We start from the raw sequence: 24307 nt of genomic DNA, 5'->3' as shown, positions 1-24307 counted from the left end.
TGAGTGGTTATCCCACATTTCAGCTTATGCACATTGATGTTGTGCTATGATTAGCTCTTGTGTTCATTGAGACCTGGCTTCCATTGTGCCTAACAGGTGGTGGCAGGGATGGGTCTTGGGGTTACCCACTGAGTATTACTAGAGTATTTTGAATTATGATACCTACGCCAATGTAAGGCTGTCCTGGGATGGTGAACATATTTTATTTATTTAGAATATTTACACATCACTTTTCAGCAACAATGCTCCCAAAGCAGTTTACATTGCAAAAATATTTTGAGTTTAGATGCAAACTAACCTGGCTGCTCCTCTGTCCTCCCCATTGCCATCACTTTCTTTATTCAGTTCTGAACGCAGCAAAATTTTGGTCTGGTATGCCTGGGACTTTGCTGCTATGCCCACTCACAGGGGGTCAGTCCTACTGAATTTAGGCTGGGTCCAAAGCACTTTTACAACAGTACACAATGTACTCAGGTGTTCCCATCTTGACCAGTCAACTTAATGTATGGACAGGATTGTGCTATAAATATGAAACATAGTAGCATTCAAGAAATTGCCTCTTAACTGTAGTAGCACTTACGAAGTTTACTCTATGAACAGCTCCACTGGATCAGGCCAGCTTCCTGCATCTCACAGCGGCCCACCAAATGCCCCAGGGAGCACACCAGACAACAAGAGACCTCATCCTGGTGCCCTCCCTTGCATCTGGCCTTCTGACATAGCCCATTTCTAAAATCAGGAGGTTGCGTATACACATCATGGCTTGTAACCCGTAATGGATTTTTCCTACAGAAATTGGTCCAATCCCCTTTTGAAGGCGTCCAGGCCAGATGCCATCACCACATACTGTGGCAAGGAGTTCCACAGGCCAACCACACGCTGAGTAAATAAATATTTTCTTTTGTCTGTCCTGACTCTCCCAACACTCAATTTTAGTGGATGTCCCCTGGTTCTGGTGTTATGTGAGAGTGTAAAGAGCATCTCTCTATCCACTCTGTCCATCCCCTGCATAATTTTGTATGTCTCAATCATGTAAGCAGCACATTACTCTGTTACAAAAATAGGATGTTATAGTGGAAATGCAAGCACAGTTATCATTATTAGCAATCATCATGGTTGCCCCTATAGTATGTGTGCCACTGGTATGGTTACTTGGAAGTAGCCCCAACTGGGTTCAATGGTGTTTGCTCTGAAGTCGAGCTGCATGGAATTGCCACCTAATTTGTATAACAACAAAGGCAGATCCAAGATGTCATCCTACCCCTCCTGGGGCCATTTAATACCCACTGACCTTTGAGGTAAGAAAAGCAGAGAAAGGGGGGCAAGTGGAGTCATTGGGGGCCGGCTCTGCTTCTTTTTGTGCTTTGATTGTTTTTAATGGTTATATTGTTGGCTACCCTGAGCACCCCCCAAGTGGGAGGGGGAAAACACGGGGCATAGATGTTTAAGATGAATGAATCCGTAGAAGAGTATGGATCATTTTCAGCAAAAAGAGGACAAATCTGGGCCGCAAGTAGATGTGCTTGGATAGATGCAGGCACATTGGCAGCAAGTAAGATCCATACTTATCTTCACAGAGGCATTAAATAACTGGTGAGTGCAGGAGAGGGGGAGAGAGATGATGATGGAGCAGCGGAATTTCCCTCCACCTGGAGTGGGATTAGGAGTCCTGTTGACAGCAGTGTTGCACATTGTCTTCTCACCTGGTCTCGTTGTCCAGCTGTGAAGCACAAATGGAAGGTCAACGCAACAGCCATGCTCCACAGCAGCAAACAGGGCTTTCCTTCTGCAATCGTTCAGGACCGAGCTGCAGATTTCATCGGAATAATTGCTTCTCACATGAATAGGCCCTTCTGCTTTTGTGGCATCTGCTTCTACAGTGAAGCAGAGCGGAGCCAATGCTTCATCCGAAAATACAATTGCAGCCCATGCAAGGACCTGTTTGCTTGTTCTTTTAATTTATTGATTCTCTTGATGGAGGCAGATTTTAGCATCTCCCCATGAGAGGTCCAGTCTAGTTGGCGATATTGGAGTGAAGGCGGAGGGAAAGATGCTGGCGTGGGGCAAGAGCTGGTGTGAAGAGGAGGGCAGAGGGAAAGCCTGGTATGGATAAAGGAGAGAGGGAAGGAGCTTTCTGGAAGGTGACAGAGAGATGATGATCCTAGTTTGCAATGGGGGAAAGAGAGGAAGGGAGCTAGCATGGAAAGTGGGGGGAGATGGGAAATGAGCTAACTGGGGGGGGGGAATGAGCCACCTAACCACAAAGGCATAGGAAGGCACTGGAGCCCCTCTCTGTCCCTCAAAATACACCCCACACGTCAAGCTGACAGGTAAAATATGTTGCCCTCTGCTCCCACATCTTCCAACTCAGTGTAATTCCAACTACTAGAATTCCTTTCCGACACAAGTGTTTGGGGTTTGGTGAAACATCAGGGCAAGTTTCACCATTCTTGAACACCAACAAAGTTGCACCTTTGTGTTTCTGAGAATTTTAAGCGTTTCACAAGTGCATAACAAAAGTCCTGTGCGTCAGGCCAAGGGGGTTCAGTTTCAGTCCAGCATCCTGCTTCCCAAAGTGGCCCATCAGCTGCCTCTGAGGAGCTCAAAAGCAGGCAAGAAAGGCAGAGTTCTCTCCCACCATTTTTAGAAATGGGTTATGTCAGAATGCCAGATGCAAGGGAGGGCACCAGGATGAGGTCTCTTGTTATCTGGTGTGCTCCCTGGGGCATTTGGTGGGTCGCTGTGAGATACAGGAAGCTGGACTAGATGGGCCTATGGCCTGATCCAGTGGGGCTGTTCTTATGTTCTTATGTTCATTGTCCTCCTGCAACCAATGTTCAAAGGCATGCTGCCAGTGAGCCTGGAGGTAGCACGCTGGTCATCATGATAAGTGGCAATTGATAGACCTTTCCTCCATAATTTACAGAGTCATTCTCAATGAGTTTGTCCATTCCCTTTTAAAGCCATCCAGACTACTTGCCACCACTGCATCTCAGGGCAGCAAATTCCACAGAGCAGAGTTGTGTTTTTTTTCAAATTGTGGGTCATGACCTGATTGTTGGTGGGTCGGGAAACTGACAAGCGCACCGAAAAGGCAGCCAGGTCAGTGGCTGCTTACTCAAAAGTAATTGGTGGTGACATCATCATGTTACCAGCAACTGCTTCTGCAACTATGCGATGAGAGATAATGCCAGGACTCAGTGCCTGGGGTGCCGGATGAGTTTGATGCACCTCTGTAAGCACGCTTAATAATAGTAGTGACCCTGTTCTTGAGGCAAGGGATAGGTACATAAGAGCAGCCCCGCTGGATCAGGCCATAGGCCCATCTAGTCCAGCTTCCTGCATCTCACGGTGATGCCCCAGGGAGCACACGAAGACAACAAGAGACCTGCATCCTGGTGCCCTCCCTTGCATCTGACATTCTGTCCTTGTCTGTGTGATCATTTTCATTCTAAATATTTGCCCTGCATTCTTTGCCAAACACCTTGTGATCTTTTGTCTGGTCCCTCTGGAGCTCAAACTGGGGGAACCACTTAAATCATATATGTTCAGCATGAACAGGCATCCTCTGTAAAGGTCAGTGCTTTAATACAGAACTCCCACAACAGGAAATTTTAATTGCTTGTGGCAGCCATTCCTTCCTCCCTCACAAAGTCTTTTCTCCCTGTATGCATCTCTTCACCAGTATACAATGCTTCCTTTGAACTGGAGGCTCTCTCTCTCTCTCTCTCTCTCTCTCTCTCTCTCTCTCTCTCTCTCTCTCTCTCTCACCTTGAATATGCTTGTATTCAAACATATTTTCAACCACAAGAAGAGATTGGAACAGGGTCAATATAATTCTACAACATTTAGAAAGAAAGAACATGAAAAAGCAATGCCGATCATTGTCATTGAAGAAATATACACCTCATGATATACTTTATCCAAGCAAAATGCAAGTGACTAATATTTTGACATTGCTGAAAGGAAGACAAGTAATGCAAATGCATTCATCATATCAAATGTGGGACTCTAGAAATCCTACCATTCAACAGGGCCACATGTCTCTGAGTATATCTACTTCTCTGCTCAGCATATCAACTCAGTGAAGGCTGTTTGCTTAGATACCCTCCTTTCACTCTCTGGAATTTAAAACCATCCAAGAGCTTCAAGCCACAGCAGGTCATCAGACTATTAAAACCTTAATCCTAGTGAAGCCTAACATATAAATTAAAATAACCTATTCCTCTGGTTGACTTTCACTGTGCTAGCATTGCACGCAACATCAAACTACTCCCAACCAGCAGTTTTATCCACACTATAGATTTTGGCTGCAAATCATTCTCTGCTTAGCTACTGTTACAATGTCAGAAATATGCTAAGCAATTCACTTCCATGTGTTGGTGATACAACTGAGGGCTGGAGGGGGGGGAAGAGAGAGCGCAACTGATTAGCATATTTCAAGCACAGGGTGGGCAGATAAAAAGTGAGCCAACCAAGGTCTATGGGAATGAGCTTTTGAAAAATTTACTTTGGTGCTGGGCCAATTTGTTTTTTGATAGGACTTCATTTTGAAATAAAGGTTTTGGAAACAGACATTTTCAAAGAATCAACTCAAGCTTTTCTGAAGGGGTAGCTAGGCTTCTTCTGGTATTCTAGCTACTAAAATAATAGTTACTATTCCAAGTCAGTCACTTTGGATTAAAATAATTTACTGCCCTGTCTCTTTAGTTTCCATTCCATTTCTCTATAAACTGCGTTGTGAACTTTTTGTTGAAAAGCAGTATATAAATACTGTTAAGATTAATAAAATTTGTATTTGTTTAATTTTCAGTGTTGTATGTATCTCAGCAAAGTATGAGAAACATGTAAAAAAGAGAGCAATTAAGACAGCCTATATCCTGAGCTAGAAGGTTTTTCAAGATACCGAACTGTAGGGCAGCGTCCAAAGATTCTGCTTATGTGAATAAAATATTGATGGTTCTTTACTCTGACCTGTGCCCAAGAGATTTCCCTGTATCAGAATTCACTTCTGATTTGGCAACTGTGCAGCAAAGGGTCTCAGGATGGGAACCCCATTGACACAACATCTCCCTATTAGTCTGACTGAAGCAGCCAGAGTGTGACCTCTTCTGTGTTCCCAGAGAAATGTTCCTTCTCTATCTAATACAGCATTTACTCAGGAAGTTGCAATATACAGTGCTTATATGCCATAAATATATGGCTAATATATGCCATAAATATAACTGAAAGACAATACACATATCCATACATGTTTCTCTTCTGTATTGATTAGCCAGAACGACCAACTGGCCAAACCCTAACCACATGGTATTCCAGTAGGTAAACTGAGGAAATGCCTGCATCAGGCTTACTCTGTTGGCTTCACAATTGAAATCAAACTTTTGCCCTTCTCTGCAATGCTCTAAGGCAGTGGTTCTCAAGCTTTTAGCACTGGGACCCACATTTTAGAATGACAATCTGTCAGGACCCACCAGAAGTGATGTCAGAAGTAACAGCCTATTTAAAGTACAGATCTGTAACGTTTCCCCAGTCACATACCAGTCACATGGCAGAATCAAGTCAAACATATGAAAAATAAAATATTGAAATGAATGGGAACCCACCTATAATTGGCTCGTGGCTCACCTAGTGGGTCCCGACCCACAGTTTCTCAAATACTGCTCTAAGGCACCCAACCAATTGATTTTCTCCTTCTAGTTAACTGCTTAAGGCCCAAATCCTAACCCACTTTCCAGCACTGGCATAGCTGTGCCAATGGGACGTGTGGGTGTCACTCATGGAAGGCTCCTCAAAGTAAGGGAATGTTTGTTCTCTTACGTCGGAGCTGCATTGCCCTTATGTCGGTGCTGGAAAGTGGGTTAGGATTGCGCCCTAAGAGCTCAGTCTTATTCTTGTGCTGGGCCAGTGCAGTGGCTGCTGCTCAGGTCAAGGGTGTTACGAATGTGCCATAAAGCACTTCGTGACACCACATGAGGTAGGTAGCGCCAACAGTGGGGCCTGCCCCAGCCTGCCGCACTGTCTCCACAGGCCTGGTTGCCAGCAGAGGTGGGTACACCTCCGAGTGGTGCAGGGGTAGGGGGAAGGTGTTCCAGATGTGGGAATAAGGCATGTAGGGGCAGGGGAGGGCAAAATGGGGGGCGAACTGCCCAGAAAGAGGCAGGAATGGAGGAGGAGGATTCTATAGGACCTTCCACATTAGGAGGATTCCTAATCCCCTTCCGGGCTTTGCAGCATTACACCATGCTACCCAGTTTTGTGTCAGTCAAGTAGCTGGCAGACTGGTGCTTTACCTAGCATAAGGAAAAAATCCCCTTACCCAGAGTAGACCTCCAGCCTAGAAAAGAGACGCCTGAGGGGGGACATGATTGAGACATACAAAATTATGCAGGGGATGGACAGAGTGGATAGGGAGATGCTCTTTATACTCTCACATAATACCAGAACCAGGGGACATCCACTAAAATTGAGTGTTGGGAGGGTTAGGACAGACAAAAGGAAATATTTCTTTACTCAGCGTGTGGTCGGTCTGTGGAACCCCTTGCCACAGGATGTGGTGATGGCGTCTGGCCTGGACGCCTTTAAAAGGGGATTGGACAAGTTTCTGGAGGAAAAATCCATTACGGGGTACAAGCCATGATGTGCATGCGCAACCTCCTGATTTTAGAAATGGGCTATGTCAGAATGCCAGATGCAAGGGAGGGCACCAGGATGAGGTCTTCTTGTTATCTGGTGTGCTCCCTGGGGCATTTGGTGGGCCGCTGTGAGATACAGGAAGCTGGACTAGATGGGCCTTTGGCCTGATCCAGTGGGGCTGTTCTCATGTTCTTAACTACAATTCCCAGGAAGCCTTGCAGGTCTCTTGTTATCTGGTGTGCTCCCTGGGGCATTTGGTGGGCCGCTGTGAGATACAGGAAGCTGGACTAGATGGGCCTATGGCCTGATCCAGTGGGGCTGTTCTTATGTTCTCCTCCAAACCTGTGCTGGATACAACATAGGCCGTGTGGCCTGGCTACTCCAGAGCAGATGAGGATTGGGCTACTACTAAAATCTATTCCTAAAAGCTATGACCAGCTGGTGATATTTGGGCCTCTCTTTGTGTAATTTTTCTTTCTGGTTTTCCTCGTATTTAAATATAATATTTTCTGTACTTCTATATTGTTTCATTATTTATTATTCAAACCCCTGTATACCTGTTCCCTACATCAGCAGCAACTGTTGACTGAATCAGTTCTTGTAGTTCCTGACTCTTTTTAATTATCCATATCTCAAGCATTCAAAGGCCATTATTTCCTGAAAGCTGCCAAAAGAAAGTGCAGACCAAAGGCTGATTTCGGACCATTTTGAATTGTTCCCTATTTCACTGATGACATTTATTGTTTTTTTTTCCAAACTATCTGAGGTTATCTAAAGCTGAAATACGTTCCGTGTCATTTTGTATTTACTTAGCAGGCCCTGGTCACCGTTACTATGCATTCCACAATAATTAGTAATGCTGAGCTCCATTTAATGGAGAAATTGTGGGTTGCTACAGTGACATTTTAGCAGTGATAAAACAGTAGGTGGGCTCTAAAGCCTCAAAGCTAATTCCCGCAAAAGTACTTTTATGATGTTGCTGCTTATTGAGAAAAAAAGTTTGAGAAGTTCTCCTAATTCCGTAGAATTTTTTTTAAAAAATCTAGTAGTGTTGTCTTGATAGATGATTGTTTCATGTAGTGGTACAGCCAACTTGTAATTATGTTTGTTATAACAAAACACAACTTCTTTAGGTGAATGCAGCTCACATCCTGTGTGTCCTGTCTTTAGTTGCAGTAAAATACTTTAGCTGTTATTGAATGCTACATATCTAACTGGTGACAGGCGTTGTGTTCAAATTAATGCTTAGCTCCAGTTATAATATAATTATGTTTTAACAGTGGAAAATTCTAATTAAGATGATCTGTTTGCCAAGGAAAAGTTTAGTATATCAGTGAATCTATTTATCAGGGGTGAACAGTTTTCCCACTGATCAGAGCGTGAATTATGAGGAAAACATCACAGATGCATGCTGCATTGGGCAAGGAACACATGCACGCATTTAAATCATGTATAACTTTCTTTTAACTGATGTAATTGTGAAATATGTTCTTTTTGCATTCATAATTAGGGGGTGGAACAGATGGTGAAGGCTTAGTTTAAAATAATCTGTCATTAAAATAACCTAGCCTACTGGTAATTCTTCATTCTAACTGGAGTTCAGGTCAGAGTAACAGGATTTTTTGGTAGTGTTGGCATACAGTAGAAGGAATTAGGGACCTCATAGATAGTGTGTGACATATGAGGATATTCCCCAGAAGGACACTATCATAAAATATGAAGGTATAAAATTTTAGCTGTAATGTGAATGTATATAAAAAAATTGCAAGGACAAAATTCCCTAGGCAAATGGACCTTTGAGCATTCTGTGATACAGACTTAAGAACCTAAGAACCTAAGAAGAGCCCTGCTGGGTCAGGCCAAAGGCTTCCTGTATGTCACAGTGGCCCACCAAATGCCCCAGGGAGCACACAAAACAGCAGACACAACCTGCGGCCTGGTGCCCTCCCCTGCATCTGGCAATCAGGGGCAGACTGCCTCTAAAACCAAGAGCGTGCACATACCTACTAGAACTTGTAACCCGTAATGAACTTTTCCTCCAGAAATTTCTCCAATCCCCTCTTAAAGGCATCCAGGCAAGATGCCATCTCTACTTCCTATGGCAAAGAGTTCCACAGACTGAGGATCCTGAGATCCTCACGCATTGCAGTGGGCTGCACAGAGGTCACTGCCCTTTGTGCACTGCACACTGCTGAACAAGTGATCAGTGCTTTCAACCTTCACAGCTCTGATTGCTTTCAGAAAGCAAAGGGTGTATTTGGAAGGACATGTCCAAAGAGTGATTGGCACCAGCTTGGACAAATCCAACTGCCCAGGAGCCCCAGCACTAAGACTGATCAGCTTGATGTCTAGCACCTGAATGGCTAAAGTGGACAAAGATCTACGATCTGGCTCCTACATTTTGCAAAAAGCACTGTGTCTCTGCTTGGCACTATAACTCATCCCTTTCCCACAACCATTCTTATGTTGATGTCCTCCATCATAAAGCTCAGGTTGACACACAAGACATTCCTAGACAGTCACCCATCCAGGCACTGATCAGACCTTGACTTGCTCAACTTTAGCAAGTGGGCAATATAGTAATTTGCCTCAGACCTTGGATGCTTTTGTATACGTGTGAAGCATCCAGAAGGATAATTCATTCACATGCAGGAAATGATTACATGGGACATGACGTACAATTTTAGGAAGGAGTGCACTTGCCTTCCTCTCTGAGCCTCTTTCTTGAACCATATGATAGGAAAAGGTGGCAGTAGGTGGTCAGATGACCCAATTGTGAACGTATTATTGCTCAAGGTGACATATAACAAAAAAACAAAAACAAAAAACAAATGGGCAAACTACCATCTAAAACAGTGGTTCTCAAACTTTTAGCATCGGGACCCACTTTTTAGAATGAGAATTTGTCAGGACCCACAGGAAGTGATGTCATGACCAGAAGTGACATCATCAAGCAGGAAAATGTTTAACAATCCTAGGCTGCAATCCTACCCACACTTACCCAGGAGTAAGTCCCATTTACTATCATTGTTAAAAGCATATACCTTTGGTCTTGGATTAAGGAGCTCAAGGAGAAGATGGTGTCCTCTGTCTTGGTGAGAGAGGGGCAGCGGAGAAGGTGGGGACCTCTGGCTCCATGAGAGGGGAACAGGGGGTGAGATAGTTCAGTGAGAGGGGGTGTGGTATGTAGTAATAATTTAATAGTGAAGTGAGAGTGACTGAATGCCGAATGAAGTGTGTGGTCGAGGTTGTGTGGTCTATGGGTCAACCCTGCCGAAGTGTAATGTGTTTGACATCTCGAGGGAGTTGGGGGGTTTGAGTGCAGCCACCATTAATAGAGTGGATTTTTTTTTTTAATTTTAATTTTGGGTTCCAAGTTTTACTGTGTTTTTTTTAAATTGTTTTATTTTTATACATATTTATATTTTTTTATGTTTTTTATTATTTCTTTTGTAAGCCGCCCTTTACCGGGACAGAAAGGCAGGATATAAATTCTATAAATAAATAAAAATACGTAGTAGCCTGTTAAAAAGTGCATATCTGTCACATTTCCCCAAATGCAGTCACTGACCAATCTAATATATTAAAAATAAAATATTGAGATGAATGTAGACCTACCTGAAATTGGCTCGTGACCCACCTAGTGGGTCCCAACCCACAGTTTGAGAAACACTAATCTAAAGCCAAATAAACTAAACTATTAAAACCAATAGAAAATCAGTTTAAAGCAACAAGCAGAATAAGTGCTTTTCACATCTGCCTTGCTTATTATTCAAATGCACATAGCATAAATTATCACTGGTATCATTGTTTAGATGTGACACAGCTACTCTTTACATCTGAAAATAATTTGCCTCCTGTCGACCATATAGACTTGCTGAGATCTGACAAGGAAAATCTCCCATCATTGCTGTTTGACTTGCTTAGAGCTGTTTTCAGGAATAAGGGAACTGTATTTGTTAATCAGATGCTTGCATGCCTTTAAAGCATTTATTTTAGTGTTTCCTCTAAGATTTTGTTCTCAGACTGCTTTGGAAAAAAAAAAAAAACCCATATAGGTTTCAGCATGGTATTATGATAAATCTTCTTGAGGAGGGGCAGGCATTAACATTTGTGTCAGTACTTTTTCATCTTAATCCAACCTTGTTTAATAATCAGAAAATTCTACATAGTGGGTAAGAAGATGTAATTAACTCTTTGACCCCAGAATCTTAATTGGCGCCTGTTGAAAACAGTGGGGCAGTTTAAAAAAAAAAAAAGCCTGTGGTGATTGAAACAGCATAATACATAATGTTTTCTCAAATCAAAATAAGAAAATGCTTGCAAAACTCAGTTTAATCACATTTTGTACATAACTGGTAGGAAGACAGAAATCACAAAACAGGACCTCCCCCCATGTCGATCAGTAATGTTAAAACTTTGCCAATATCTAGTCTGCAGGATCTACTCACAGGACTGGGGAGAAAAGTTCTGTTGTAAAAGGATGATGGTGAACATCTCTGATAACTAAACTTATGGAAGTTTAGTTATATACAGGGTGACCCAAAAAAACAGAACCCATAAAAATTTTATTAAATCCTACAAATCCTTAAATCCTTCAAGAAACTTACTGGACTCAAACTTATTGAGTTTGAGGAAGATTATTGTTCCAATATTTCATGCACAAAGTCGACTTGTATACCCTGAAAGAAAAAAGAAGAAAAATTAAAATTAACAGTTTTATTCAAAGATTTGTGGGTTCTGTTTTTTTTTTTTTTTTTATCACCCTGTGGGTCACTATGTGAGTTCTTATTTTTGCTTTTGTTGATACTGGCTTGAAGTTTCAGGCAGATACACTCTGCCTGTGAAACAAGAGATGAAAATGCTACATTATGACAACAATTGTGGCTGTGAGGCCATGTCAAGCTCCAGTGCTCTCTGCAGGCTTCAGTTCCCCTCCTTTGGAGAACAAGCCTCATATAGATACACAATCTATGCTCCATCTTCTTTACCCTACTCCTCCTTTAGGTTCAATATTTCTATCCTTTGCCAGTATTTATGAACAAGGCCAGTGGGTCATCAACACAGGCACTTTTGATTCAGCTGCAATTCAGCGCCTTTCACCCTTCTGCACCATCTCTTGGTCTCAAGGTAGTGGTTGGGAATCTCTTCTGTAAGGGGGCCATAGGACAGATGCCAGTGAACATAAGAACATAAGAACAGCCCTGTTGGATCAGACCACAGGCCCATCTAGTTCAGCTTCCTGTACCTCTTCCTGGTCCAACAGATGCCTCAGGGAGCACACAAGACATCAAGAGACCTGCATTTTGGTGCCCTCCCTTGCATCTGGCATTCTGACATAGCCCATTTCTGCATAGCCCATTTCAGCCTCAACACTGTCTGGAATTCTTTTCGAATCACATGACCAGTGGTGTAGCTCTACGGGGGCAGTGCTAGAAGTACTGCAGGGGCCACTTACTTGGCACATTACTGCACCTATGGTACTTACTACATGCTCCCATAGCTATTGCACTGCACATTCTAAAGAAGACTATTCTAAAGAAGGAGGGTGCATTTCACCTTATCCTTAGTCTGCGCAGTGTCAGTTTCTTCATAAAATCCACAAAACTCTAAGGGCCCAATCCCATCCAATTTTCTAGTCCTGGTGCAGCCGAACCAATGGGGTATGCACCACATCCTGTAATAGGGAGGTAGTCCCAGAGGCCTCCTTAAGGTATGGGAACATTTGTTTCCTTATCTTGGGATTGCATTGTGACTGCACTGATGCTGGAAAGTTGAATAGGATTGGGCCCTCAATCAGTGGTTTCCAAACTTTTTAACACCGGGACCCACTTTTTAAAACAACACTCTATCGGGACCCACCTTGCTTTACAAGACTTAAAAAAGAAATCTAGAAATAGTTTATTTTTCTTTCTTTCTTTTCTTCATCTTCTTTAGTGTTTGTCCCTTTTGATGGCAGGGTCTGCTATTTTGAACTGGAGTCACCATTACTAAAAATAAAAAATGTATTTTTATTTCTTTGTTTACAAAAAAAGATCAATTTCTTTTAATGAGGCAGCCTGAATGAACTTTAATTAATACTGTCTTTGCTTTCTCATTTTTCAAGTTGAGACCCACCTGTGGGTTCCACTCACAGTTTGGGAAACACTGCTCTAAATGATCACTCTCTAGTCAATATCCTCATGTTTCTTGGGATTTGCTTTGGAAGATTTCACAGATGTGTACTATGGTATCTCCATCTGTATGTGCATTCCCCACTACAGGCGTGTGCCACTTAATGATCTTCCGCTTAACAATGGACCACATATATGACTGTGGTCAATGCACAGCAAAGAGACTCTCATTGAGACAGTCAGGACTTCCATAGCCTGCAGCAGAGTGTGTGTTAACACAACAAATAGTTTCTTAATGCAAAGAAGCAGCAGTCTATCTCCAGTAGCCTATGCAGCCAGCAAATGTCTGTCAGGGAGTGTCTGCTTACCCAACAAAGGCACTAAATAGGCTGAATGTTCTCTTAATGTCATAATTGCATAACAGGGATCAGAGAACCCTGGAGATTGGAGATCCCAGTCCTTAAGTGGCACACACCTGTATAGGTTTATGTCTCCTGGAGTTGGCATAAAGAGATGAAATCCATCTCTTTTTAGCATAAAGAGATGAAATCCATCAAGATGTATCACTACGCCTCCTCCTGGAATTTCAGCTGAAATGGCAGAGATACTTTAAGAATGGAGCACCTGACTAGCTGACACATTCCAGTTTGCAAAACAGCAGTGCTTGGTGGATTGCTCTCTAAATCTAAAATGCATTGAGTGTGCTCTTGCTTGGGTCAGATTTAAACTTCACCACTTAAAACTGCTCACCAGTAATTGATGTCAGTATTCAAGGTTCCTGCTTTAATCATCGGAAAAGAAATTATGATAATTTTCAAGATAAACTACTTGCATGGTATAAATATTTTTGTTTGACAAAAGCCTATGCAGATATTTACATTTTTATTAATTCATAAATATAAATTGAAGATCCTTTTTTGCAATGTGTGGCAACTTTACTGTTTGTTTTCTAATAAGTGGCTCTTTATTTGAGAAAAGACAGATTTTTTTTGTGGGGGAAGAAAAGATTTTTACCTTCAACATCAAAGAGCAGTAAATGTTCACCAAAAACAACTTCCCGCCATCAGTCTGTTAGAAATTAATCAAGAAGCAAAAGAAGTTTAAAACACTTTTTGGTGTTTGGAAATAGAGTAAGATTACATAGGCCAACGTGCATTTTGCTTCTTTAAACGTTACACCAATTCCTGGGTATGTTTGGGGTGCCAATTCCAAAAATGGCATCCATTTTGCCCTATCACATCTAGTTTTGGAGACACTGCATAGCCTCTTTAGTGAATGGTTCAAGCAGCTTCCTCATGAGGAAGCCTACACCATGGCTTCCTCATGAGGAAGCTGCTTGAACCATTCATTAATGAGGCTATGCTATAAAACTAGACATGATAGGGCAAAACAGATGCCATTTTTGGAATCGGCACCCCAAATTCATATCAAACCGCCATAAAGTTTGGGAAAAACTTTTCTGATCCTCAATTTTGTAGGCCTGTGTTATTGAGGTTACTGTATTCCTGTCAGCACAATCCTATTTGTGTCTGCTCAGAAGTAAGATTCATTGTGTTCAATGGGGCTTTTTCCCAGGAAAGTGTGTATAGGATTGCAGCCTAAATTTAAACCAGCTCTGTTGTTGCATTATGATCATAATTGGAAATTATCTAAACGTAAATGAAATAAAATGACCTCATCTGAAACCCAAATAATGTGGTTACAAGTTTTGCATTTTGGACAAGGGTGTTTCATTTTAGCTGGATTTCAGTAGGCTTATGCATGGTTAACTCTCTGCTGGATTTAGGCATTAATAGTTACAATTTATGGACAATCTGAATATGGATCTTGCTTGCATAGTAGGTTGATTGTGTTCATTTCATTTGCCACTTCTTGAAATGGGGCAGCTTGCGCTTGTCAGTGTTTTATGGACATACCGGAACTGGAGCAGTATGGGAAAATGGTGGGGGAGAATCAGTCCAAGCAGATCTGCTACATGAATTGCGTAGATGCACCAACCCTGCTAGTTGGAAACCCTTAAAAAAACACAACCCATTGTTGTTGCCACTGCTTCCTCCTCCTCCTCCTCTTCCTCAGCTGCTCAGCTGCTTAGGAAAGCAGAATGTGTTGTGGCAATCCAGAGCCCGCCTCCTCTTCCCACTCGCTGTCAGTCAGCAGGAAGTAGTCAGTAGGAGAGCTGATGGAAATAGCTCTGTGGGCAGCAGGGAAGAGGGTAGTGGCCAGGTGTAGGATATTCCTCATCTGTTCACTGTCCTTCCCCAACTCACCACACAAAACAGCCACTTCAGCCAACCTCATTGCCGGGCTGGCCCTGACTGGATCCACTGAAACAAAGTTGATTTGGAATCACCAACCTTGTAAGACTTGGAAGCCACTTTTAGCATCTCACTTCATATGCTTCCGCTGACTCCTTTCTTTTTGCTCCTTTCCCCTCTTCTTCTGCTCTCCGTCTCTTTCCCATTCTTGTTAACTAATGAAAATTATTAAACACCCAAGAACACAGGAGATGGTGCTGCTGTTTAAAGTAGAGGTGTTCTTAAACATTTTCATTTTTGCACTGATTTTGTGTTTTCCCAAGGAAGAAAAGTGCAGAAAGTGGAGTTTGTGTTTTTGTTCCAAGGGTACATTTTTATAAATTATAATTATAATCACTTTAAGAGTGTACTAGGTAGGTGGTATTGAATCAGCAGATGGAGGGTGACCGTGGGGGACAGAGTGCCTATACCTTTAAGCACTGTAGAGCAGAGAGAATTTTAGCAGGTGCAGCTTTTTTAAACCCTTCCATGCTGAGCTGCACCTGCCAAAATGCCCTCTGCTCTACAGTGCTTAAAGGTATAGGCACTCTGAACTCCATTGTATCGGTCATCCTGCAGCAGATGCAGCCACAATCAATGTACCTCACCCATTATTATTTCCCAGTTTATTTTTTGGCAGATTTTTAAAAAAAAAATTTTTTAAACAAAATTTAGAAGTGCAGAAAACGATGCTATCACCAAAAAATCCCACCTGTAGTTGTATGTAATGATGATCGTGATGGTGCTAAAGTTAAAAAGGGTGGGAAGTGACAATATAAATTAATGCATTTTGCATATATATGCAACTTTGGCTGCTTTCAGAGTAGCCTTGCCTGGGGCAATTCCTCCTTTCCTGACATTCCAGCCTTTTCCTTCCTCCATCCAAACCTTCCAGTTGGCAACTGTAGCCTATCCATTAGGTCTCTTGACCCACCAGCTTCTTGGATTCACAGGAAATGAAGTTCTTGGGGCTCACAACCCCCTTAGTAAAGATATGAGGAAAGTTAAAAACAACTATATCCCTTGGAAGGCTTCAGAACACACTCCAACTCAGTTTCCCACCTTTTCTGCCATCTGGAGCAGAGTTTCCAGAGCAGAATGAAATGAGTGTGGGGAAGCCCCTCTATCATGAGCTCCACATTCTTGCCACTGCTGGATAGGTTCTGGGGTAAGAGAAGGCATTGAGGAAACAGTTCAGCCCTTATATAAGGTTTGGGAGCTCATGAGAGGGTGGCTGTTCAAATAATGTTATTTAAAGCTTGGCAGCTTCAGCTTTAGAATAAACCTGAAAATAAAATAATGCATTTTCTGATTTTTAAAAAAAAGATAATTTGCTTTAGCCATGCCCATTTCAAATCAAGATGGGGGAGGAGTATTCATGCACATGGTGGGTTAAATGCTGCTAGCGGAAGACAAATAGATAAAAGGATAAACTGTAGTCTAAAACTGTAAAACTGTAAACTGTAGGATAAAAGGATAAACTGATGAATTTTTACTGTTGTGCACAAAACCACATACAGTATTCAGCTCTTTGTTCTGTCATGTCTCAGTTACAACTAAGGCCTGTTGTTTGTTAGTTGGAGATACGTTTCAGGAAACTTTCCTGGATATAACAATATCACATGTTCTTTAATGCATTTTTCCTGGAAACCATATCTAAAGCTTTACACCTGCCAGCATATCATTTGAATATACAAGTTGACATTGAAGAGATTAAATTCACAAGATTTCTTTGGTCTCCAGGTGTGAATAGATTTGACAGTAATCTGTTGATTGGTTTTGTTTGCACTTAGAAAAAAGTACATAGTGCATTTGTGAATGAAGTGCAGGACTGTAATCCTCTGTTAATTAGCAAATTGATACAATCCTCAGTGGTGCTCTTCTTCACTGTTTTTTTTCTTTGAGGAAACTGTTTTCATTTCTGTGCTGAACAGAAATCATAAATGTTTCAAGATTGTGATGTATGTGGATACAGGGTCTTTCCATAAAGATGAATAGCTCCGTAGAGTGTGTGATACTTACGCTTTATCCTATGCTGGTGAAAAGTATCACCATCTAACAAGCATCTCGCTTTTTTTTCTTACTTTGCAGTCCCTGGATGGATTTGTATTTGCACTAAACCAAGAGGGAAGATTTTTGTACATTTCGGAAACAGTCTCTATCTATCTCGGCCTGTCCCAAGTAAGTAGAAAATTTAATGGTGTCAGCCTCACTCTGGGGTTCATTTTTTTTTAAATACAATGATCTGTTTTGTGGCATTTTGCATGTTATTGACTCTCTGATGTAAAGGCTCTGACTAACCAGTCCTAGAAAATAATTGGAATTGTGAGTCAGTATTAGATGTACAAACGTTAAACGATAAAAACTCTGAGCCAGAAAACTTTTTTTTCCTGTCACAAAGGATCATTATTAATTTATTGAGAACAAATGCAGTTTCTTTTCTCGATTGTTTTGAACTTTAAACCTCAGTACCTGGGTAGGGAAGGGACACTCTAATAGTACTTCCCTGGTGTCCTATTACTGGATGTTTATGGAGTACCCTGCATTATCCTGGGAGCTGACACAATGACAGGGAGTCATTTGGAGTCAAGAAAAGCTGAAAGAGACCATTAAAATGACTTGCAGGGAGGGTTTCAACAAGGACACATTCAGCTGCTTTTGCAAGCGTTCAGTAAATCTGCAGAGGACATATTTGGAAAATAGTGGTTTTTAATTGCTGCAGCTTAATTACAGACATATTTTTTTTATCTCAGGTTATAGGGAAAGAGAAGAATGACGTTTTATTTGTAATGAATGGTTCTGGTTTTAGTGACCAGTATATCAGAATTATCCAGACAGACAGAGATTCAGGAATATTTGGAGTCAGTTTGCATGACGATTGCAATGGTGGATACTTTGCCTTTGTTACAGCCACCCTCGGGGTTCAGCAAGTCCTCACTTAAAGTTGTCGATAGGCTCTTGGAAACCCAAAACTACTTATAACTAAACCAGTTTTGCCATAGACCGGCTCAGTAACACTCTCCCAAGTGGTGCACTTTCCTATTCTGCCACAAAGCATTGTCATGTCCCAGAATGCCTTGTGGCTACACGAGACGTTTTGGGGCATGACGAGGCCAAGGAAGTGGGTCGTGGGCCTAGCAAACCTGGAAGCAACTTCTGGCAGCCCTTACAGTGTTCAGCCGTGGAAGTCAGAAGACTGAGAGCCCAATCCTGAGCTTGGTGCGCCGGAGGCTTAGTGCCAGCTAAGCACTGGAACTAACCCCGCATGAGCCAACACTGGGCCAACTCTGGTGCGGGGCCTGTGTTCCACCGCTTGGCAATCGCCTGGGCTGCCTGGTGGCGGAGAGGTGAGTGGAGGTGTGGGGGAGGCAGAGAGAAGTTATCCCAGGGTGGGGGAGCAGGTGGAGGGCAGGTAGAGGCATGAAGGGAGGAGAGAGCGCAGGGGGAGGGGGCAGGACCAATGCAGCTCAGCTCCACCGGATCCAGAGCCCTGTTTCGGACTGTGCAGTTCAACATGGGACACTGATTCTGTGCTGGCTCAAGAGCTGCCGCAGAATCGAGTAGCCTCATTCCAGGGACACTTCCCTTACTTGGGGGAAGGGGACGAAAGTCCGCTTCTCCGGAGGAGGCGGTGATGGCTAACCGGGTTGCGTTGGATGCCACGGCGTGCCGGGCAGTTCAGTATTGGGCTGCCAGAACCACTGACCAACTTTAAAATGAAACTGTGTCGAATGAAACAACTTTAAGGGAGGGCTTGCTGTACTTAGGAGCTGTGATGGTGCTTATGTCTTCTTGTTTGGAATGGGAACCCAACCTGAATTTGTTGCTTAAGTTGCCCTGGTTGTTCAGAGGTTCTTCCCAGGACTGGAACTTTTCAGAACTTTAGGATTTGGCTGTTCCAGAATGAAAGTGAAAATGCTGTTGTGAAAACGTAGAAAGGGATACATGTCTGAATAGCTGGTACAGGAGAAAAGAAAATGTGTACATTGTATTGAAGACATCTGAATTACAGCAAAGATGTTCATCTCGCAAAGAAATGTGATTATATTGCATGTGTAGATGATACTGTTGGTTATGTAGAAGTTTTAGCAAACAAAATAAGAGGACTAGGTAGGCAACCTAGTTGTGAATGCATTCTGGTATCCTTGTATTGCACGGAAGCCCCTAGTTTTGTCATAGGATCTAATCCCTGCCTTGGTCTGTTTGGGAATGAGTATCAGAAGTGTCATATGTTGTCATTGATAAGGCACCCGGCTGCTTTTGTTGTAAAAACAAAACCACCCCCAGAACTGTAATGCTTATTATTGTCTTATGCTCATAATAATCTGCTTAATGCATGGTGTCCCACAAAGTTTAATAAACCATCAAAGGAGGAGGATGCATAATTAGTTTAAACAGGTAAATGCTAATTAGGGAACTCCTGAAAGGCATCCATTATACTCCAGCTTAAAGCACGTTTTACAGCCCTGGTTAGTGATATAATCCAAATTCTGTTAAGGCAACTGCATTTTCTGTAATTGAGATGTGTATGTTTGCTTTGCATAACAGATGGCTCTGTATGCTTAGACTGATAGCTAGGAAAATAATAATTGCATTATTCTGGCCAAAAGAATATTAGCTCTTGGGTTGGGGCCATTTCAGGCAGTCCTCCTGCCAGCACAGCATATGCACATATAAGGATTCGATTTTCAAGGAAATTGATGCATCTGGAATAGTGTGGCCATCTGAAATATCATCTGTTCAAGGAAATAGTTGGCTTTAACCCTGTGCAAGTCCTTCTAAAAGCAGGCACCTACACTGAGCAGTGTCATCAGTAGTTACTAGACTGGAACATGACTTTTCATCCTGCAGTGTTTAGACTTTGGGGGCAGGTTTCCGCTTTTATAAATGTTGAGTTAGACATACTGCAATGCTAAATAAGCAAAATGAACATTTTTCTTTCTTTAAAGTTTCCCATAGTGGAAAATATCTGGTTACCAAACAATTCTGGATATGATCTGTACAAGGAGTGAAATTTGCTTCCTCGAGCTCAAATTCTCAGCTTCCAGTTGGCTAGCCTATGCTTGGGAAAGTGCTGAACTTAAAATAAAGAAATAAATACAGTCTGTTTGTGATGGGCTGATTGCTCTAGAAAAGACTGTAAAGCAATAAGAAGTTTTCTAACAGCTCATCCAGATGTGATCATTTTGAAGTGGTGCCCAAACTGCCTTGTAGCCTTTGCAGAAATAAACCTGCAGTTCCCATCAATGGCATGCTAGCCAGTTCAGCTGTACTGGGTGCGGAGCAGCCTGCTGTAGGGAGGGGTAGCTCTGTTGCTCCCCCCTCCCTTTTAAAAGGCTGGATGGTGTGCACTCCAACAAACAATGAGGTGGGGAAGGAATGTATAGCCTGCCAAAGGAAAGGTTGACTCAGAAGTCAGGACTGAAACCATTGAGGTTGGAGTCATAGATGGTCTGATGTGGGGCGGGTGATGTTTCAATCTCATCCTTGAGTTCCTTGAGTTCCCAGCGCACCACACATTCTATATGGAAAGAATAAAGTCCTTTCTGAAGACCCAGGTTTTGTATTCAGATGGTACATTTAAAGGTGGGAGGCAGTTCATATGGTTGTTTGGCAACCTTCAGTCTCGAAAGACTGTGGTATAAGCCCACAGCACCCAGTATTCCCGAGTGGTCTCCCATCCAAGTTCTAACCAGGCCTGACCCTGCTTAGCTTCCGAGATCAGACAAGATCAGGCATGAGCAAGGTAACTGTTCATAGCGATCACACTTTCCACTGCATGGCTTGGCTCCATTGTTATTTGGGGGAGAAACCCTCATTGAATGACCAGTGCAAATAGGACTACCTCTGAGTAGAGCTGGCAAGGATTGAATTGTCCTGGTAAGCCTCGCTGCTGCTGTACATGACCCTCCTCCCTCTTGCTGCTTCTGTCCCCGCTCTCACTCAGTCCCTCCCACACTCTCCTGCCTTATTTACAGATGGGCAGGGACATCAGTGAACTCATCATCTAAAGTGAACTCCGACACACACAGCAGCCCGGTTTTTTTTACAGTGGGCTTTATTAAAGGAAGCAACTTGACTTGAGTCCTTTAGAGTTGCCAGAGGGTGACTTGGAAAGTGCCCCCGTTACAACTGTTTTCGAATCGAGTTGCAGGGGGACAGTGACTCTAGACTCGACCTGAGTCAAGCTGTGCTGGACTTTCCCATACCTCCTAAGAAGTATGATTTTTATTCTATGGCAGCAGTGGGGGGCTCCACTGCTGCCATAGAAGAGTGAAATGGACACTAACCCGTGCTCAGTCTGACTCACTGAGAATCTTCCTCCACCAGGGTTCAGCTGTTACCCTTCCTGCATTGATGCCCTCACCTCTGGGACATACCAAAGTGAGCACCATGAGCTCTGCAAGCAGAGGGGGGACTTAAGTGCAATCATTACTACTGCATAGGCAATCTCTGCCTTTGTCAGATCAATTAGGATGTTGACAACCTACCAGCCATGCTAGCAAGAGAAATCTTCCAGAGCCATCGGAAAACCGATTAGATCCATCCACCTCATGCAAACTGATCCTTCACCCCTGAGGAAATGCATCTTCTCTTAAGGCTGTGCTGAAGTAGCTGGTATTTCAATAGCATTGACTTGATCACATGTTAACCATTCACCTTATGAGCACAGCATGTTCTGTCCAGAGCATTCTTTAAAAAACTAGTTTGGGAAAGAAGAGCAGGTCGAAAATATTTCAATCAATAGAGGTTTGCTCATGTGGTAAATGGAACTTTCCCCCCACATCTTAATAGCACCAGCCCTCTCAGTTATTTTCAGTAATCTTACAAAGGCGATGATATTTTCCAGATGCATCATGAACAGGGACAAACGAGAAGCTGCAATCACCCACACTAAATCAAGCATTTAAAAGCTTTATTTACTGCAAAAAGCAGTGGCAAAAATAGCTATGCAAACAATTCTCCTTGTAGAAAGGAAATGCTAATGTTTCACTGTGGTGATCTCAAAATTACTCAGTGTGTGGAAGCCATTGTAGGTGGGGGTGATGCTGTTGAATTCTAGTTCGTGATAAAGGTGCCAAGAACAAGCATTAATGGAAGAGGAGCGCATGAGATGTCTTGATTCCAATTCTTTATGTTCTATCCATTGCTATCGGATAAACACTGCTGGGTTCCTGCCATGAGCTGGCAGAGGTTGTGTTGAATAAACCTTGTGACACTTCGAGAGTTTGCACATTCAGTAACACTGGAATTCTGTTCTCAAGAAATGATGGCTTGAGAATGCAGCATATACATTTTCTAGCATCTAGCATGTCTTTGATTACAGTATCCTTCAGTTTTGTTTTTTGTTGCTCAATTACTAAAGTGATTAGGATATCTGCGTCAGACTTACAGCCATTTACTGGGGCAAGAAGCTTTATATTTTTCTTGGACCTGTTGAGGAGGCCTTAAAAAAGGGAATATGATGTGTGAGAAGAATCTGGAAGAAATTGAACAGAAATATTTATTCTGGGAGTGTACAGCTGGCATGCGATTGTTGATCCCAACATCCGTTGCAATGAAAACCGTAGCCTTTTTTAACATTAAAATATAATATGTTGGAAAATGGACCCAGGTGCTTATTTTGAACATTTCTCCTCAAACTTATAAAAAGGAAGTAAAGACAACTTAAATGAAAGCATTGTTTAAAAGGCAACATGAAACTGTACTGCACTAGATCAGGACTCAAGTTCAAGTGTTGTGCTATCAATGCCAGGATAAACATGACAAAGGAGCAGTGGAGCAACATAAAATATATATAGTGGAGGGGCACATAAGGGACAAAGGTGAGAGTATGTGAAAAGTGATTTTCCTTCAGGTTACTACAAAGATCTGGCAATGAGAAGTGGAAAGAGGGGTAGTTATTTGTCTGGGGGAGAACTTGCCCCCATTGCCTTCCCCCCTCTGGTGCCACTTATACAAAGAAACCACTGTCTCCAGTTAAACTTCTTCAAATTCTTTGTAACATACAATAGATATATAGAAAGGGCTATTTGTTCTGGATTTTTTTATTTTATTTTTTAACTATCCTGCCTACTGCGGTAAACTCTGCAGTATACAGTTGCTTTTCATGGTTCTTGGCACATATTTCAACAGATTTTTGGCACATGTTACTAGCAGCCACCAAAAGCATCTCTGCCCTTGTCTTTCTTGTTTGGTGTGTGGGTGATAGTCATGAACAAGGTATGTTTGGCTACTCTGCTTGCTCAAGACTTCCCTCCTGATGTCCACAAACTCTTCTTTCCCACGGCAACTCCTCCTCCGTAATGTGTGGGAAGTAGTGCACAGGTTGTTGTTGGCAACCTTCAGTCTCGAAAGACTATGGTATTGCGCTCTGAATGGTGGTTCTGGAACAGCGTCTAGTGTGGCTAAAAAGGCCAATTCGGGAGTGACAATCCCTTCCACACCGGGAGCAAGTGCAGTCTGTCCCTGGTCTGTCTCCCTGGCTATGGGCCTTCCTTCTTTGCCTCTTTGCCTCAGACTGTTGGCAAAGTGTCTCTTCAAACTGGGAAAGGCCATGCTGCACAGCCTGCCTCCAAGCGGGCCGCTCAGAGGCCAGGGTTTCCCACCTGTTGAGGTCCACTCCTAAGGCCTTCAGATCCCTCTTGCAGATGTCCTTGTATCGCAGCTGTGGTCTACCTGTAGGGCGCTTTCCTTGCACTAGTTCTCCATAGAGCAGATCCTTTGGGATCCGGCCATCATCCATTCTCACAACATGACCGAGCCAACGCAGGCGTCTCTGTTTCAGCAGTGCACAGGGCTGCCACAGGAAGGGAGAATTTCCAGAAATGTGTGTTGTGTTGTTTTGTGTGAGCAGCAGCATCTTCTGCCTGGACAAGGGACCCTCTGAAGCCCAGCCATTATCAAGACCATCACAGAATTCAGAATGGTTCAGTTGCACACTGCTGCATTGTTGGTAAACAAAGACTATGACTTTCCCATAGGTTGCTTACTCAACACTGGATGCCTGATAGCTATGTGAATTCACCCCACTGAAAATATTATGGTGCCTTCAACGGCATTAAGCTTTTGTCTGTAGTTTTAGATCTGTGATGATTGGAGGTCTTTGTTTCCAGTGAGTAAAACAGGATTACAGATTGCAGCCATAAATCGAACTCAATGGGCTTCTGAGTAAAGTAACTTACACCATTTTCAAACATCTCTAGTGATGATTCATCAATGTACTCAAATCACCACTTGATGTTCAAATCATCAAGTGATGGA

General features: G+C 42.7%; 1 protein-coding gene across 1 annotated transcript in view; it reads left to right on the top strand.

Moving 5' to 3' along the window:
- NPAS3 (neuronal PAS domain protein 3) overlaps positions 1 to 24307 on the top strand; it is an 847937-nt gene that overhangs the window by 554799 nt on the left and 268831 nt on the right. The window contains exon 6 of the mRNA XM_066633763.1: positions 17135 to 17224. Within this exon, the coding sequence (XP_066489860.1) occupies positions 17135 to 17224 (90 nt within the window). The remainder of the gene's footprint in view (positions 1 to 17134; positions 17225 to 24307) is intronic.

The sequence above is a fragment of the Tiliqua scincoides genome, chromosome 1 (assembly GCF_035046505.1).
Source record: "Tiliqua scincoides isolate rTilSci1 chromosome 1, rTilSci1.hap2, whole genome shotgun sequence".
Lineage (NCBI taxonomy): Eukaryota > Metazoa > Chordata > Lepidosauria > Squamata > Scincidae > Tiliqua > Tiliqua scincoides.
Note: the sequence above shows the minus strand (reverse complement) of the source record. Positions and strands in the feature narration are given on the sequence as shown.